The sequence below is a fragment of the Trichomycterus rosablanca genome, chromosome 14, assembly GCF_030014385.1.
Source record: "Trichomycterus rosablanca isolate fTriRos1 chromosome 14, fTriRos1.hap1, whole genome shotgun sequence".
Lineage (NCBI taxonomy): Eukaryota > Metazoa > Chordata > Actinopteri > Siluriformes > Trichomycteridae > Trichomycterus > Trichomycterus rosablanca.
In genome coordinates, this window is record NC_086001.1 from 1,984,673 (window position 1) to 2,002,313 (window position 17,641).

Consider the following 17,641-nt stretch of genomic DNA (forward strand, 5'->3'; position numbering starts at 1 on the left):
TGTCTTATATTGTTTCTGTTCCAACAATACAAGAATCCCTTTTACATGTAAGGCATTTAGTAAACAATTTAATCTAAAGCACAGGTGGTGCAACTAGCACACTAGCCCAAAAGTGCTGACATTTCGAGTTTACGAGTTTGCATCTCAGCTCTGCTATCGGCCAAATGAGGGGCCTACACAGACATGATTGGCTTATCTAGGGGAGGGCGGGCCAATGAGATTCCTCATAACTGCTGCAGTTACGACCTTCGCTGGCTGATTGATGGTGCTGCACAGAGACGGGGGATAATGGCGATCGGTGTGTGACTGCACACATGTCGGAGAGGGCGTATATTCGCTACGGCCCTTAGTCAGGAGTGGAAATACAATCGGATAATTGGAAAACTGGGGGGGAAATGTTAAAGAAATTATCCAAAGCAACTTACGACTGAGACTTTATACATCTGAAGGTCAAGGGACTTGCTCGAGGGCCCAACTGTGGCAACCTGGCAGTCGTGTGGCTTGGACCAGTTTACCAGTTCAGTAGTTTAACCAGTGAGCTACCACTGCCTGAAAACTGGGACCCGAGACTCTTTTTTACAGAAACACGTTCTGTTTTCTTTTTTTCTCTCACCACAGGGTGTTAATTTTCACATCCAGAGTGTGTTTGGCATTTTGGTCTGAAAGTAATTCTCCAGAGCAGGATGTGAAACGCTGTTGATCCTCGGTGGAGATTCAGTCATCAAAACACGACCAGACAAGCAACACCAGTTGCAGTTGTGCTAAAACACACACAGTTACACCCAGTACTGCTGCCATCATGCATTTCAAACCGGATGGAAGCAAGGATTTATTTCCAACGCTCGTTGATTTTTACGTATGCTATATTCTGCTCAGGGCTGCAGTGTGTCAGTGAGACTTCACTTGGAAACACTGGAAGCGTGGTAGAAAGCCACCTTACTAACTAGGTCACAGTGTTTAATAATGCTTAAACCATATTTATTATGGACATGTAAGGATGCCTGATGAATAATTGTAAAAACAAATAAATAGGGCGCAGTGGCTCATGGGCCCCAGTGCAAAAAAAAAAGTTTGTGCCCCCTCAACAAATTTCATATATATCAGTTTTATTTCATATATATATAGATCAGTGTTTGCTATATAATTCCTGTTTGGCTTGCCATAATACGTGCATAATACATGCAGCCAACAGGGGGGCAGTGAGGTGGGTGGTTGAGTTCATGTCGTGGAGGGCCCACCCCCCTGCCATGGGCTCCAGTGTACCTGCCCCCGCTGTAGTTACGCCACTGATAGGGCACCCAGGTGGCGCAGCGGGATATACCGCCGGTTCAAAACTCGGCGTTGCCACCGGTCGGCTGCATAATTGTGTGGGTTACCAGTCAGTTTAATTTAGAGAACATGTACGTTAGTGGGATGAATGTTTACTTTAATGCTCCGGTTTTAATGCTCAAATGCATTTTTACTTCAACTGCAAACTGTTTCTAACTGTTACTATCAAAAACAAAACTCTGAATAGCTTTAACATGTAATGAACATTACATTAATGAACATGTTATGTGATGAATGTCTAATTCCACACTTTGGTTTTGTTATTGCACCATCAAATGAGAGATTTGCGTCTCTTAGCATCTCACCTGTTTTGAGGTAAGTTTGATCAGTGAGCCTTCATAACCCTATAAGAGAAAAAATACAAATAGAACGATTGTTACTGATTCTCTGAATTATTAGGACGATACAGTGGTACTGGTCAATACATTCATTTGCCACATTTACATTCTGGCCTGTGAATGACCGGTCATCTGATTCAGAGCAACACACTCTCATTCTCCCACTTACACAAACCTAGGGCAAATTTAGAGCAGCCGATCCACCTCCTGAATAAAACCAGTATGCAATGAATAAACCCACACAGGCCTGAATAGGCTTTTTTTAAGACAGTGATTAGAGGCAAGGTTCGAACCCAGGACTCGAGGACCTGAGGCAATGCAGAATGTAGAAATGTATTCATTATATCATCAAATATCAAACGTTTGAGTAGCTCACCTTAAACGGCCTGAACAGCAGATAAAGCTCGCGTGGTTTGATATCCAAAGGCAACCCGCTGACGAACAGAGTCCGAACCTGCGCGGTAGAGGAGACATTTTATCATCAACGCTTGCTTACTGATGTCAGTAAGAAATCAGGCGAACTCGAATGTAAAAAAAGTACAGATACATAAACGATAGAAATAGTCCGACTCCACAGTCCTGCAGCCTTTTTAATCTCTGTGCAGATTCACTATTCAGCACTGGCTACGTGTCTCCTGGGCGGCACAGCAAGGACAGCAAGTACTTAGGTGACCAGGGTTCTTCTGTGTGGAGTTTGCATGTTCTCCTTGACATGTACTCAGGTCAATTGGTACTAATTGCCCGGCTCTGTGACAGACTGGCGTCCTGTCCGGGGTGTTTTCTGCCTCTAGCTCAGTAACTCTGACTCACTGCGACCCTGACCAGGATCATTTCAACATCGAAGAAAGCCGCTCGGGTGGCGCAGCGGTGAAAACACACGCTGGAACCAGAGCTGGGATCTGGAATACATCGTATCGAATCTCGGCTCTGCCTTGCCGGCTGAGGCTGAGCGGCCACGTGGACAACGATTGGCCCGTTGTTCAGACATGGGCGGGACTAAGCCGGATATGGGTCTCTCTCTCAGACTGGTGCAATTACGACCTCTGCTGGCTGATAAGAGGCGCCTGCACGGAGATGAGAAAAGTGTGCTCTTAGTGTGTGTCTCTCCGTACACAACGCTAGGTGGCACAACACTCGTCACTGTGTGGGTGATGAGATGCATACGGCTTGCTGCCCACGTGTCGGAGGGGGCGTGGGTTAGCTTCGATCTCCTCGCTCAGAGCAGGGATCGGCATTGGTGGAGAGGAAGCATGACGCAATCGGGCAATTGGACGCGCTAAAGGGGAGAAAATGCATTTAAAAAAAACATTGAAGAAAAGATGTAAAAAAATTAATAAAAAGTGAAAATTCCACTTTTTTTTTTTTTTTTTTTACATTTTATCCTTTCTTCAATGTTAAAATTATCCTGGTTAAAGTCGCAGTGAGTCAGATTTACTGGGCTAGAGGCAGAAAACACCCCAAATAAATGATAATTGAACATTAAAATGTGCACAGATTTGTTATTTGGGAAAAAATGCATTGCCTTATTTTCACTTTGAAAATCAAATAACACACCAGGGGTGTCCAAACTTTTACATACGACTGTAGCAGATGAGAAGAACTAGACAGCCACTAATAATCACAACGTTGCCTCTAATAAGCACTCTAACCCAAACTCTAACCTGGTTTAGAAACAGTTATCGTTGTACAATTTTATTTAAAGCAGATACAACAGCATTCCACGTAGTAAAAATGTAAATGGGGCCGTTTGGACCCAGACAGAAGAGAAACAGAAGATTAGAAACGAATTTTTGGCAGAAGGATACGTGCTGAACTCTCTGATCATCTGATCATGTGAATCCTGAGTGAAATCAACCAGCAGAAAGTCATCAAAACAAAGCAAAGCTGTACTCTGATCTGGCCAGTTTGGAAGCCCTGAGTGGATTAGCTCTCTTATCTGAAAGTTTCACGTAAGCAGCCGTGTTTTAGAATGAATGTTTCTTCCTGAGCAGAATTCCTGTCTTTGTTTCTGTTATATTGAAGCATTAATCATGAGAGGCTGTGTGTTACTGAGAATAATATCACACCTTTAATTTTGTCACAGCAGATCTGAACAATCTCGTGATTTGTTGTCTTTCTATTAAACAGTTCCAACCAAGTAATTTTACTACACAAAAATCAGAGGTTTAATCAGTAAATAAATAGTCGAGGGTTGGTTCTTATAAAGAATAACTATGGCCCTTTTACCAGGACTCGCTCTGGTGTGGAAACAAGCAAACCTTTCTGAGAAGCAAGCTGTGTTTCCTCTGGTTCTAAAGTCAGATCATCAAGTAATCAGATGTTCTTACACAATCACACAGCTGGTGCTCAGAAAATATCGTACTATTAAAACTCGAACCTCTTGATGTGTGTGTACACAGCACTGAAGCATCACTAGACATGATGTACCATGGATCAGCATCGCCTCCCGTGACTTTCGGCTTTGTGTGTCACCTCATCTTACAGTCGGACGTGATGCTGTTATTTTTCAGCTCTAATGCACCAGCTGGCCTTCATCTCGCTGACCACACTGATTTAAGGTGCATCTCATAGGTCTCAAGTAAACAGGAGACAGAAAGTATTTGGTTTTGTAACTCGTCATTGAATACAGGCACAAGCCGTGTGAACTAAAGCACGATTTTAGTTCTTTTCGCATATTACATTCCATCCTTGCTTTGTTTAGAATGCAGTTTTGTACTTTATTTTGAAGCTTTTGTTAATGATTACAGGTGAGGCATCTGTTGTAAGAAATAATTAGCTTTTTGAGCAGTGTGGGGTATTGTATCGGAGGTGACTGTGGAGAAGAGCTTATTTTTGTTGCTTATTATTTTTACACAGTCCTGCAGCTCTTTTTCTAGATTAAAGTCGAAATGATTACAAGATTAAAGTCGAAATATTATGGCCATAGCGGCCTCCTTGTGTTAAATGAGGGATGTTCATGATTTGGTAAAGTTATACTTTTGTATCGGTTTCACAAATAAAGAAACCCTCGATCTCCTGCACATCAGCACCAGTTTGTTACTAGCATCAGGACGCCGAAGCGGCTCTGTGATAAACTGTGTTTATTTAGAGGAACGTGCGCCACCGGTCCAGCCTTATGGACTCGTACGATAAACTAAAGCTTTATGGCATCGCTATACCGTCTGGCCCATAGTACTAGAGAAGGTGACGCCGTGTGTTCCACCTGACCCGTAGTTTAAGGATTAACAGTAAAGACGTCCGGGACGCCTGTCTATGTAAGACAGAGATATCACCATGGACGAAATCGCTATATGAGCGTCATTGTGTGGCAGTAGAACTGGAACACTGTACTATTAGTGACGACCGGGAGTATAAGTTACTTTGTCTGCTGTCAGTCTGTGGGATAGTCTTAGTATTTAGTACTGTAATCTCCCCGTTAATATGTATAATTAATCCCTTATAATAACGTGTATCTCTCTTCTTTTAATTTCATATCCTCTAAATTGTAGGGTATATTTTACTATATTTTCCTTTAGTTTTTCATGTTCTTAATTTTTTATTATTTCATGTTCTCTTAACTGTAACTAAATGTTTGCAAGAAGTCTTTCTGAGGTTCTAGATCTCAGGAATGTTTGAATGCTTTTTATTATTTTTTTTCCTTATGTAAAGCACTTTGAATTGCCACTGTGTATGAAAGGTGCTATACAAATAAATCTGCCTTGCCTATAAATGGTTGCATTGGCGGGTTTAGTCGTCACGTCACGTAGATGGAAGCGTACAATACAAACAACGACCCAAAAATAACCGCGGGTTATTGGATAACCACAGTAACGTGAATTGGAGGCTGATGATCCAGGTACTGAGACCCGAGCCTACGACGGCTGTTTGGCCATAATATCTCCACTTTATTCTCATAATCATTTCGACTTTATTACAGTGGCTTTATTTAATACGCCGTTGTACTTTCCTCATGCTGACGAATGTTGATTTTATACTGAGTTTTATATGTAAGCGGCACTAGCCAATCAATCAGCACAGGTTGGTGTTTAGTTCTAAATCTACAGGTGGATTAAAAATGATTCCACGTTATGAAACACTGGAATTTCCATATTTGTGTGTGGAGAATCATGACTGCGCTGCACAATGACTGTTTTACAACTGAGGAGGCTCAAAGAAGCTAAAACTAAAACAAAACTCTGTCTGAGTCTGTTTTGTTAATAATTATTTAACTCAATGTTTGAAAGAGTGTCTAGTGGTCGAAGCTCTGACCTAACACTTCCTGTAGTTTGCTGCTTGAATGAACACACACACACACACACACACACAATATAGGCTTTTTCCACAGCACAAGATACCAGACCTACTGAAACAGGAAAGGAAAACAGTGGTGTTTTTTTATGATCTATCAGTTTGTACAAACATTTTAATATTTAAGGTTCTAGTTGAAGAACTAGAGGTTGTTTTTCCAGTACCAAAGGTCCAAAAGGTCTCCAATGAAATTAAGTTTGCACTGCAGAATTCCTCAGCTAAGCGAGTTAATAAAAGATCAATGTTGAGCTCTTTTTACATGATGGACTTCTCAATAGCATCGTGGTGATGATGGACAGAAGGTTCTACTCATAATGGTGACTCTTTCTGTTTTCTTTAATGTGTTTAAAAGTGTTGGAACGGTTGTTTTGAATGTGCAGTGGAAAAACACGTAATGAGCCACGTTCACCTGACTAATAGCTCCTGAATCTAAGCTGAGAAGTCCGAGGAGGCTCGTGTCTCATTTTACTCTCTCTCTCTACTTTCCTTTAATTTCATCCCCCCCCCCCCTCTCTCTCTCTCTACTTTCTCCTAATTTCATTCCTCTCGCTCTTTCTCTCTCTCTCTCTACTTTCCCCTAATTTCATTCCCCCCTCTCTCTCACTCCTCAGTGACTCATGACCATAAAAGGTTTCTTTTTTCTTTTCCTTGTTGAGATCATGCCTGCTCACCCTTGCAGCACAAACCAAGAGTAACAAGTAAGTACAATTTGTTTATAAAGCACCAGATTAACCAAAGTGCTGTAACATATAAACATATGAATATAAAAAGGATAAGATGAAGCAAAACACAAACACTAAGGATTCTCTCAGTGTTCGAAAGCAGGTTTGTACAAGTATGTTTTTAGCTCTGACTTAAAAACCAAGACTGAAGGGACTTGGTGAACAGTGAGGGGAAGATTGTTCCCACTGTACAATCGCCTGTACGTTTCAAACAAGCAAGCAAGCGGATGAGCTCAGAGATCGATGTGTGTTTGGATATAATGTGAGCAGATTATTAACATCACGGGGGGGGTAAACCATGTAGTGCTTTAAAAAACAAATAAAAGCAGTGCACACAGAAACCAATAAACATGTATTAAGCTGTACACTCCTGCAACCTACACAACATAATAAGCAATCGTAATGAAAAACAAACTAACTGCTCTGTAAACAAGGAAAATTCATAAAAAACTTTGTTCCAATTTCCACAACAACAGCAACTCAGCTCAGAGAGAAACCGGTCACTGCATGCTCTTCAGAATAAAACAAGTCCTTCCTTAAGTCACTGCATATAACAAAAACATTCTTGTTTCTTTCTTTTTGTTTGGCCACATGCCGTTCTTCAACCAGCTGTGCTAATAAAACAACTATTCAACTGGAAATAGTCAAAACCGTTCAAAAGGATGAATATCAGAGCCGTCAATGTTGCTTATAGCCAGTCACAAAGGCCACACCTATGCCAACTTGTTCGAAAGATCAACAGCACTTCAGCTTATTATCGTTCTCTTCTCCAAGGACCATGCAGAACATTGCTGGATGTGAGCTCCTGCTATGTAGGAATTTATTTAAATACACTGATGAGCCAAAACGTTAAGACCACCTGCCAAATATGCTGTCACAACAGCTCTGAGCCGCCCAGACATGGTCCTGTGGTATTTGGTACCAGAACATTACCAGAAGTTTCTCTACTGAATGCTCCAAACTGAATCGTCAGACCAGTTGACCTTCTTCCATGTCCAGTTTTTTCTTTTTATATTTTGTTTATGCATTTTCTCCCCTTTTTAGGGCGTCCAATTGCACGATTGCGTCACGCTTCCTCTCCACCGATGCCGATCCCCGCTCTGTTTGAGAAGACCGAAGCTAACCCACGCCCCCTCCGACACGTGGGCAGCAGCCGTGTGCATCTTATCGCCCACACTTTGACGAGTGCGGTGCAGCTCGGCGTTGTGTACGGAGAGACACACCCTGACAGCACTCTCTCATCTTTGTGCAGGCGCCATCAATCAGCCAGCCGAGCATTCAAGATCCCAGCTCTGGTTCCGGCGTGTGTTTCTACGGCTGTGCCACCTGAGCGGCCTTCCATGTCCTGTTTTGATGCACGCGTGCCTGTTATAGGTGGTTTCAATGATGGACTGGAGTTATTATGAGCATTTCAGTCCCGTACACAGAAGGGGTTGAAGAACTGTTTTGTGACACATTCACTTCATCACCAGGGTTGAATCATCTCCAGCTGGAGCCACAGTAGATCTTCATCAGTCGGAGGTTTGTGTTGTGTCCGTTTTCAGACCGATGTCGGTGGGGACCCACCCTGGACGTTTGTGAGCACCCCTTGATGTTTCGTAGATCATTCAACCGATTTGGCCCTAATCGAAGTCACTCCTGTGTGTATGCAGATCAGATCTGCTGCACGTGTACTGTCTTTAGTCCAGAGTTGCTTGGGATAACAGTTTCTGGCGGACACCTAGTGAAGAGCGTAGTGTGAATTAGCTTGGTGCTAATGTTTTGGCTCATCAGCTTCACGCATTTAATTCAAGCTAATGACAGTTGATTAGAAATTTACCGTTCACACTACGCTCTTCACTAGGTGTCCGCCAGAAACTGTTATCCAAAGCAACTTTGGACTAAAGACAGTTCAAGCAGATCAGGTTTTAACCTTATTATCAACCTTATAACTAAACTAACCAATTACAAACTACCTCCTAACCTACAAGATAGTGTAAGTAGAAAATACATTGAGGGATGTTATGACTCCTAAAGCCGGTAGGTGTACGTGGTGTATCGTGCGTCATCATGCGTGTTGTAATAATTCAATATCAGGACGATTTGAGAAATGTGATTCTGAACCTACGACCTACTTCTGATCAAGTTTGTTTTCAACTCGGTCTCTTTCTCCGTGTCTTTCTCATACACACACACACACACACACACACACACACACACACATTCTCAAACAGCCGTTTCTGACACTAAGCCTTGTTGTCTTTTAAATGCTCGACAAATGGGCAAGATAAGATGACGATTCCCTGGAGCTTTTATAAATAAACCCGCCATCTGAGCCAGAGCTGGTTTTATACACACACACACACTTTACAAAGGCTGCTCTGCATCTGGCCCTGTGCTGACATGTAGAGCTGCACAGAGGGACAGGCACACACACACACACACACACACACACGTACAGAACGACAAGTTACCGTGGTACATGGAGGAGAGTCGAAACCATACACACACATCCTCCATCCTCAAAAACACATACATCATCCTCACTTCTCATCCTGATAGCCACCAGAGATCTTTAGTTTTCCACTAAGAAGTTCCTGTGAGGTCAGCCTGGTCACATGGTTCATCATCATCTGACCAGACCATGCTTTTAAGCACTATTCCCACGGGAGACTTTAAAAAGGGTATATGACACACGCTCAGTTTGCACGGTTTATCACTTATACGTTGCTATACTGAGCCCGCAAGACGATGTTATTTTAGGCGTTTCAGTATATATTCACCCCCCCCACCGCACACACACACACACACCCCCGCACTCTCCACTCGAGATAAAAGCTCCACAGGTGAACGGCGCTATCAAACAGCGACTGTGCTTTTGAGAAAAACCTGTCCTGTTGAATGACGGCATATAAACAGCTGGTCTTTTGAGGTTACTAGAAAGTAGCATGGCATGTGTCCTTCACAGTCTGAACGAGATGTTCACGAGGGTTATCTGTGCTTAAAATGACAACAGCTGCAGATGATGAAGATGTAATTACCATATTTAAAGCATGTAAAGCATGACCAAGTGTTGGGCAGTTATTAAGATTTCAACATTTCCAATTAATACACGGCTCGTTACAGTGTGACGATGATTAATCTCGGCGTATGATGTAATGATTTCCTCACTTTCGGGTTTTTCATCCACGCTAGCTTTATGTGAACACTAAGGAATGCTACATGAGCTAATTGAAATGCGTGTTTGTTTATTCTCGCTGGTAAATGTCATTTCGCAGATTTACTCTTGAATGGGCTTATGATGACTGTAAATCGGGACTCTATTACACTAGACCAGCACCGCTGAGATCCGGGTTCGAATGCGAGCAGTGATATCGGCAAGCTGGACGTCTATCCCATGTCTACAAGGGATGGCCAAGGCCCTGCAATGAATTGGCGCCCAGTGTTTCCTGATTTGTGCGGTGGTCTGAGGAGTCCACCTTTTGGGACTTCTGGGAAATAATGGACACTGTGTTCTCCAGAACAAAGAGGATAATGACCATTACAACTGTTACCGATGCAGGTTAAAAAACAAACTAACTAACAAACAAAACAAGTTACTATCATGTTATGCAGGTGTGCAAATGACGTGGGTAACTTTGACATCTGTTCAGGCAAAACGCTTCCGAACGATTACAAAACAGTGTTTAAATAATAAAAAGCTGATTTATATCACAGTGGTAAACACGCCCAGTGTCCTTCTTTAAGAATATGTAGCCATCAAATTTAGAATAAATTGCATACAGGTGCCATCAACCAACCAACCAACCAACCAACCAGTGTCTGAACTGACCGATTATGATCCAACCTGTATTTTTATGGCAGACGATGTGCCCGTGAGTAAACACTGAAAAGAATTGGCATATTGTTCATGCCGGCACTTTCTCCAATTCTCATAAATACCTCCAATTCAGGAAATGAATCAAACTTTATCTCAGGATTACAAACTTAGTCCATAATTACTGTCTACTTAGAAAGCCTCCACCCGAATTAAATACAGCTGTGGTGTCAACAATAACATTATTGTGTTATATTGTAATAAAGTATTTAAAAATACACACACTGTAAGACTTAAAGTTTCATGTCTTTCACAACCATTTATTGAATTGACACTGCGACTTGTTTTTTATTGCATTTGGATTTTTGATTGGGCAGTGGAAGCTCAGCAGTTAAGCTACTGGACTAATAATCAGAAGTTGCTTGGATTGTATTTAGTCACTTTGGATAAATAAAGGAACTGCACAATTATGTAGCCGTTATATTTTGCATTTTTACCTAGTTTTATAGAAATTTATAGTGTGAACACTATAAAATCATGAAACAGGAAAAAATATGCCTATGAAATGTATGCATATTAATGATTTAGAGAGAGAACATTGCATATCCAATCATTTTTTTCATTATAGAAAAAAAAACAATAAATGCAGACAAACAAAAAAAGTGCAATAGTATATTTTCTATTTTATTTTTAAATAAGAACATGTTGTAACCCTTTTTTCCAATTACTAAAACATTTTGTCCCCAAACTCTGGGCTCATGCAGTGCAATAACTCATGATAAAAGACAGAAAGGGATTTTAATATGCTGTGCATTTATATAAAAGTGGACAGGATGTGGTTTTAAAAAGAATATTTTTATACAAGTGATATTTTATGCAAATGTTTGGACACTCCTAATTAAAAATAAGGTTATTTTAACGTGTTGGGGGAAACAGAAACAGATAAATAAATAAATATATGACACATTTAATATTTTATGTTTTTGTTTTGTTAAACTTAGCATTTAAATGGGAACTAAGAACTAAAAATAAAGAAAAGTCATATTTACGTTTCATCCCTGTCTGTTTATTTTTTATTACAACAAATTAACAAAACATTTATCAGGGGTGTTTAGACGTTTGAATACGGCTGCATATTTACTCTATTTAAGAATACAAATGTAATTTCATTAAACTGGACGCAAAAGCAACATTTTTCTCAAGTAAATTCATCCCAGCTGTCTCTAATTCAGAAAGAATTGCAGTTCTCTTCGGGAAAAACGTTGAGGGCAAGTCGCAAATTGCTCCACACTCCCTATACAGGCGCCCTACGTTTACTGCACTGCAATTACATCTCACCTACGATGAAGTGCACTACGTATCCTACACACAGCCGTTTGAGACACAGCCCATCGAAAAGCGTTTGTAATGTAACTGATTAATACTATTAAGTATTAATATGATGTACGTATTATAGGTTTTAAATAGCTACAAGGTCGGTTTAATACTCTGGGATTATGTTTATGTTTATAGTATGATATAAAACAATATATTTTTATAATTAATACTCACCTCTTCCTCGGTTCCGTTGTTATATTCGGAGTCGTTTTCGAGTGTGTTGTTCATCTTGACCAGAAATTACTCGGCGAAAAACCTTCTCAGTGCCTCCGGTAATGATAATTTTATTGTAAACATCCAAAACAAAGTATTAATTTACAACAAAAACCGACTAAACGACATAATCTGAGACTAATTTACCGTGTTAACTATCTAACGACCGTTACGCAGTCTCGCGCTGAGGAGCTTTGATTTTTTTTAAATAGCGAAACCGTTAATTCTGCTTGCGCTGAGTGCGCGTGAGTCCTAGGGGAAAGTTTGCCTCGCGCGCATCACTTGCCATGGGGCGCGTAAATGGGCGGTTATTTCACCACACACTGCTGCGATGTTCAAATGATTCTTTTCAGTGAATCGACTCACTTATACACGCAATACTGTACAGTACACTGAAAAGATTCGAATGTTTAACTCGCTGATTTGTCACGTTCAATCGAATAAGATGTAAAAGAGCCGAATCTTCTAAATGAATCTTTACATTGTTCGTACCGTTTTTGGCTATAATTTTTGATAAGAAAGACATTCGACTGATTCAGATACTTCTGTTCATTTTAATATTTCATACTTTACAAAACTTAACATAATCCTAATGTCATAAAATGTAACATCTCATGGATCTGGCTTGTAACCCACTCAGACGCTGATGTTTACCACAGTGTTGATGTCCTACGCATCAATGACAGTGTATTTTAATGATCTCTTAAACTGAATATAAATAAAGACCTGAGTAAATCTGATAAGGGTTGAAGGGTGTCAAAGGCAGCCTTGGTGAGTACCAACCAACAGTGGTCCAAGAAGGAACAAGCCATGACCCCCCAACCAGATGTTGGACGGCCAAGACTCATTAATACCAAAGAACATGAACGCTGCAGCGTCTGGTTTGAACCAACAGAAGATCTACTGTGTATTAAACTGCAGATGATGAGGTTAATGTGTCCCATCATACAGCAGATCGAACCCTTCTGTTTATGGGGCTGCGTAGTCACAGGCCAGTTAAAGTGCCCATGCTAACTCCTGAACACAATCAAAAGCACCTACAGTAGGTACGGAGGCATTAGAACTGGACATCGGAGCAATGGAAGAAGGTCAACTGGTCAGACAAGTCATTTGGTTAGCTGCGAAGGAGATGCACCAGGATTTAGGATGATCCACCTCACAACATGTAGAATACCACAGGAGTCCTCCAGACGTCTTGTGGAGTCCATGTCTGGGCGGGTCAGAGCTGTTTTGACAAGATCACTGGCCCTATTTGTACAGTTTGTTCATTATACATCTTCCAATCAAAGAAAAACAGTCAACATTTAAAGAAAATGTTCTAAGTTTGTAATTTAAATTGCACAAAGATTATTGTTGTATATACTTTTGAAATATTGGACGTTTGATGTGGAAGAACTCCAGTGGCCTTACCTAAAAACCATTAAATACCAAAGGAATGAATTGGAATTGACACTAAGTTGATCACTAGGTCTCCTGTCCATCATTAATGCCTGAACTCACAAAAGACCTTCAGACGAATGTGCACAGATTCGCACAGACACTCCAAAGTCTTGTGAAAAGCGAAGGTCACAGGGAGGGCGGTGGATGGGACGTCCATAGGTCTACAAGTTCATGGTTGGATGTTTCTGTACTTTATGCAAGTGTATTTAGTTGTTAAGGCTAAAATACACTAGTTTAAGTTAGTGAAGCTTCCCCATTGTTAGCTGAAGTTAATAAATCTGTGTTTTGAAGCCTCAGCACTGGCAGGTGTATGAATAGGGATGGGATTGTTTGAACTGGGTAAATTTACTAGAACTGAACTTTGTGCTACAGACATGGTTGGTCACATGCATGGTTTCGGTGCATAATTAATGCGTGTTGAGTTTTTACACCTCCTCACAGAGCCTCCGCCCTACACGTCTTCATTCCTGTGATAGACGCTGTTTTCACGTGGTTCGTGGTTCGGTACAGAGTGCAAAGAAGCTCCTTGTGCCCAGTTTGAGACTTTTTATGCTTGGAGTTACTGTTTAACTGCGACTTTCTACTGAATTCAGTTGTTTTGGCTTAAGCATTAACTACCACTTCTGTAATGTTCTAGATTAAATGTGAAGGCATATTTAGGAGATTCAACATGGGCAGTGGCGTAACTACCGGGGGGGCAGGTGCACTGGGGCCCATGCTGCACTCGCCAGGTTTTTATTATTATATTACAATATTGTAGCGGCGATATGTGAGTGACATTCAGCTCAACCAATCAGAATGCAGCACCCGGTTTATACATGTGCGTTCGGACGTCCTGCAGTTAGTTTTGTATACGAGACTTGCCGTATGGCCCCAGCATTGGACCCAATAGGTAGTTTGGGTGCTGGAGCCTTGTCGTGTGCCTTTATTCCCACACCTCCATATATATACTGTATATATATGTATGAAATTTGTTGAGGGGGCCCAATTTTTATTTATTTTTTTGCACTGGGGCCCATGAGTTACGCCACTGAACACGGGTGCCACAGCATCCTGCATAGAAAACATTCCTTAAAATATTTATATCCATTTAAGGCAGTTGGGATTATTTTTTACATTATTTTTAATAAACACCTCAATATCACGGCTTAATGTCAGAATTTATTTCATTTGTGCCGTCATGTGTGTTAACGCTGGACTGAGTACCCTAAATAACTAGTAATAATAGTGATAAGCAGTATTGATTTTAAGGTTGGCTCGGTTTATTCTGTTTTTATAAGTGAGTTTATTCTTTATTGTTGTTAAATTGGGTCATTCTTGATGGATGCTTCATGTGTGGTCATTTACATTCACATTTTCGACATTTAGCAGAACTTTAATCCAAAGCGACTTACAGTACTGTGACAGTATATTATCTGAGCAATTGAGGGTTAAGGACCTTGCTCAAGGGCCCAGCAGTGACAACCTGGCATTGGTGAAGCTTGAACCGGCAATCTTCCAATTACTAGTCCAGTACCTTAACTGCAAGGCTTATTTCCTGTTAGTGTAAGAGAGGCGATTTTACCATGTACCACTGGTACTGTAAATCATTTAATATAGTTAATATAGAGTTAATATACAGTATATTAAAGCAGGCTGTCACATGACTTCTATTCAACAGTTTCTATCTTGCTACCATGCCATTAATGTTTGGATTAGATAGTTGAAGCAGTAAAGAGATTATTGTCCATCCAACATCTCAGCACAGAACATTTGGAGCTCTTTAAGGGTGTCCGATGGGTTCATTCTTAATTTCCCGTCAAAGGCCCTTCTTCGCAGACCAATCTTGCCAGGGTAACTCTAGGAAGGTTTGAGATTGTGCCAAACAACCTCTTCTGCTTCAAAATTATTCAAGCCACTGTGGTCTTTGGGATACTCAAAGCTTTAAGACAGTGTTTTGTATCATTGTGACCTTTCCGAACTAGTTCTAAACACTCTAAATCAAACTGACCACAATTCGGAGTGTCCCAGCAAAGGGTCAGCGGCCCGACAGAGCGACAGGAAGCAGGACTGGAACGAGACTGCTTTCATATCTGTGGTCGAGGCTGGTAAACAGACCCCCTCAAACACACACTTGTGGATAAGTGGATGTGGATAACCTCCAGCTGTTTCTGACATGAACAGGGTAGACCTCCTCCTTCTCCTCCTTATCTTCTATAACTAATCCAGTCAGCTGTTGGCAGTACTCCACACCCACCCACCCACAGAGCCATAGCACAGGAGAGTGCTCAGTTTCAGTTCTGCATGTTCTCCCAGTGTTTGCATGGCCTTCTTTTGTGTGCTCCAAATCCCTGGTTGAGAGTTTGATGGCCTTAGATAAACTGGTTCCCTGTCCAGGGTGTTGTTCTGCCTTGAAACAGTGTGTTGGTAGGTGCCACCCATGTCTACATCATATTCCTCTTTTTACTCATAACATACACCGATCAGCCATAACATTAAAACCACCTCCTTGTTTCTACACTCACTGTCCATTTTATCAGCTCCACTTACCATATAGAAGCACTTTGTAGTTCTACAATTACTGACTGTAGTCCATCTGTTTCTCTACATGCTTTGTTAGTCCCCTTTCACCCTGTTCTTCAATGGTCAGGACCCCCACAGAGCAGGTATTATTTAGGTGGTGGATCATTCTCAGCACTGCAGTGACACTGACATGGTGGTGGTGTGTTAGTGTGTGTTAAACACCTCACTGTCACTGCTGGACTGAGATTCGTCCACCAACCAAAAACATCCAGCCGACAGCGCCCCGTGGACAGCGTCCTGTGACCACTGATGAAGGTCTAGAAGATGACCGACTCAAACAGCAGCAATAGATGAGCGATCGTCTCTGACTTTACATCTACAAGGTGGACCGACTAGGTAGGAGTGTCTAATAGAGTGGACAGTGAGTGGACACGGTGTTTTAAAACTCCAGGAGCGCTGCTGTGTCTGATCCACTCGTACCAGCACAACACACACTAACACACCACCACCATGTCAGTGTCACTGCAGTGCTGAGAATCATCCACCACCTAAATAATACCTGCTCTGTGGTGGTCCTGTGGGGGTCCTGACCATTGAAGAACAGCATGAAAGGGGGCTAACAAAGCATGCAGAGAAACAGATGGACTACAGTCAGTAATTGTAGAACTACAAAGTGCTTCTATATGGTAAGTGGAGCTGATAAAATGGACAGTGTGTGTAGAAACACTGATTCCTGACTGATCCTGCTGGTAACGTTACAGCTCATCAGCATCACTGGAGATTCCTACATGCTAAAATGCAGATTGTTATTCATGCTGAGAGAAACTGAAGGTCATACATCTGCAGGAGAGAGACCACAAGCCGAAGGTCGCCTGTCACGATGGTTTTATAGCACGCGCTGCCTAACAAGTGACCTTCAATAAATACAACACACAACACGCCTCCTCAGAGAAAAACAGATCGCTTACACGAGCGCTCCGGTGGCTCAGTGGGGTTTGATACGGCGACTGAGCGATCAGATAGCGCACAACTGATGTACTTACAGTCGGGGGCCAAAGATTTACATCTTAAAAAAATGTTATACTGGGAGGTGATCCGGCTAGATGCTCAGATGTAATTCAAGAACCACAAAAATGGTCCGCTGAAGTCGAAGCAGAATAAGCCCGTGCAGATATAGAGCTTCTAATCATCTGGAGAAATTTCCTCTCAGTGTATTGACATGAGAAGTGGAGCCGGCGATGTAGCGGTAGCTCATTGGTTAGGGTACTGGTTAGGGTAATCAGGAGGTTGCCTGTTCAAGCACCACCGCTGCTGATCAAGACCCTTAAGACTCAAAAGCACAAACTGTATTCAATCACAATTGTAAGTCACTTCGGATAAAATAGACTAACCCGGTTCGAACCTCTGCTCTGCTACCGGTCGGCTGGGCAGCATCTAGCGGGCACGATTGGCACTGCCTCCGGCAGCGTCTGCTAGGTGGAAAAGGCTGGGCGGGGTTCTTCAAATGCTGGTTAGCAGACCGAGGCGAAGCGCCTGTACGGAAGCGGATGCGTCTCATGTGCGAAGCACTAGAGACAACTGACAATGACGGGGCGTAGAGCAGGCAAATATACCCTCCTCGAACGCAGTTGGTATCC

The 17,641-nt window shown here is 41.8% G+C and overlaps 1 protein-coding gene across 1 annotated transcript in view; it reads right to left on the reverse strand.

Annotated features, from left to right (window-relative positions):
- rbpms (RNA binding protein, mRNA processing factor) overlaps positions 1-12,322 on the reverse strand; it is a 34,486-nt gene extending 22,164 nt beyond the window's left edge. The window contains exons 1-3 of the mRNA XM_063008570.1: positions 12,024-12,322; positions 2,044-2,121; positions 1,635-1,673 (exon numbers count right to left, since the gene is read on the reverse strand). Of these exons, the coding sequence (XP_062864640.1) occupies positions 1,635-1,673; positions 2,044-2,121; positions 12,024-12,077 (171 nt within the window). The 5' untranslated portion in view covers positions 12,078-12,322. The remainder of the gene's footprint in view (positions 1-1,634; positions 1,674-2,043; positions 2,122-12,023) is intronic.
- Positions 12,323-17,641: the final 5,319 nt, after the last annotated feature.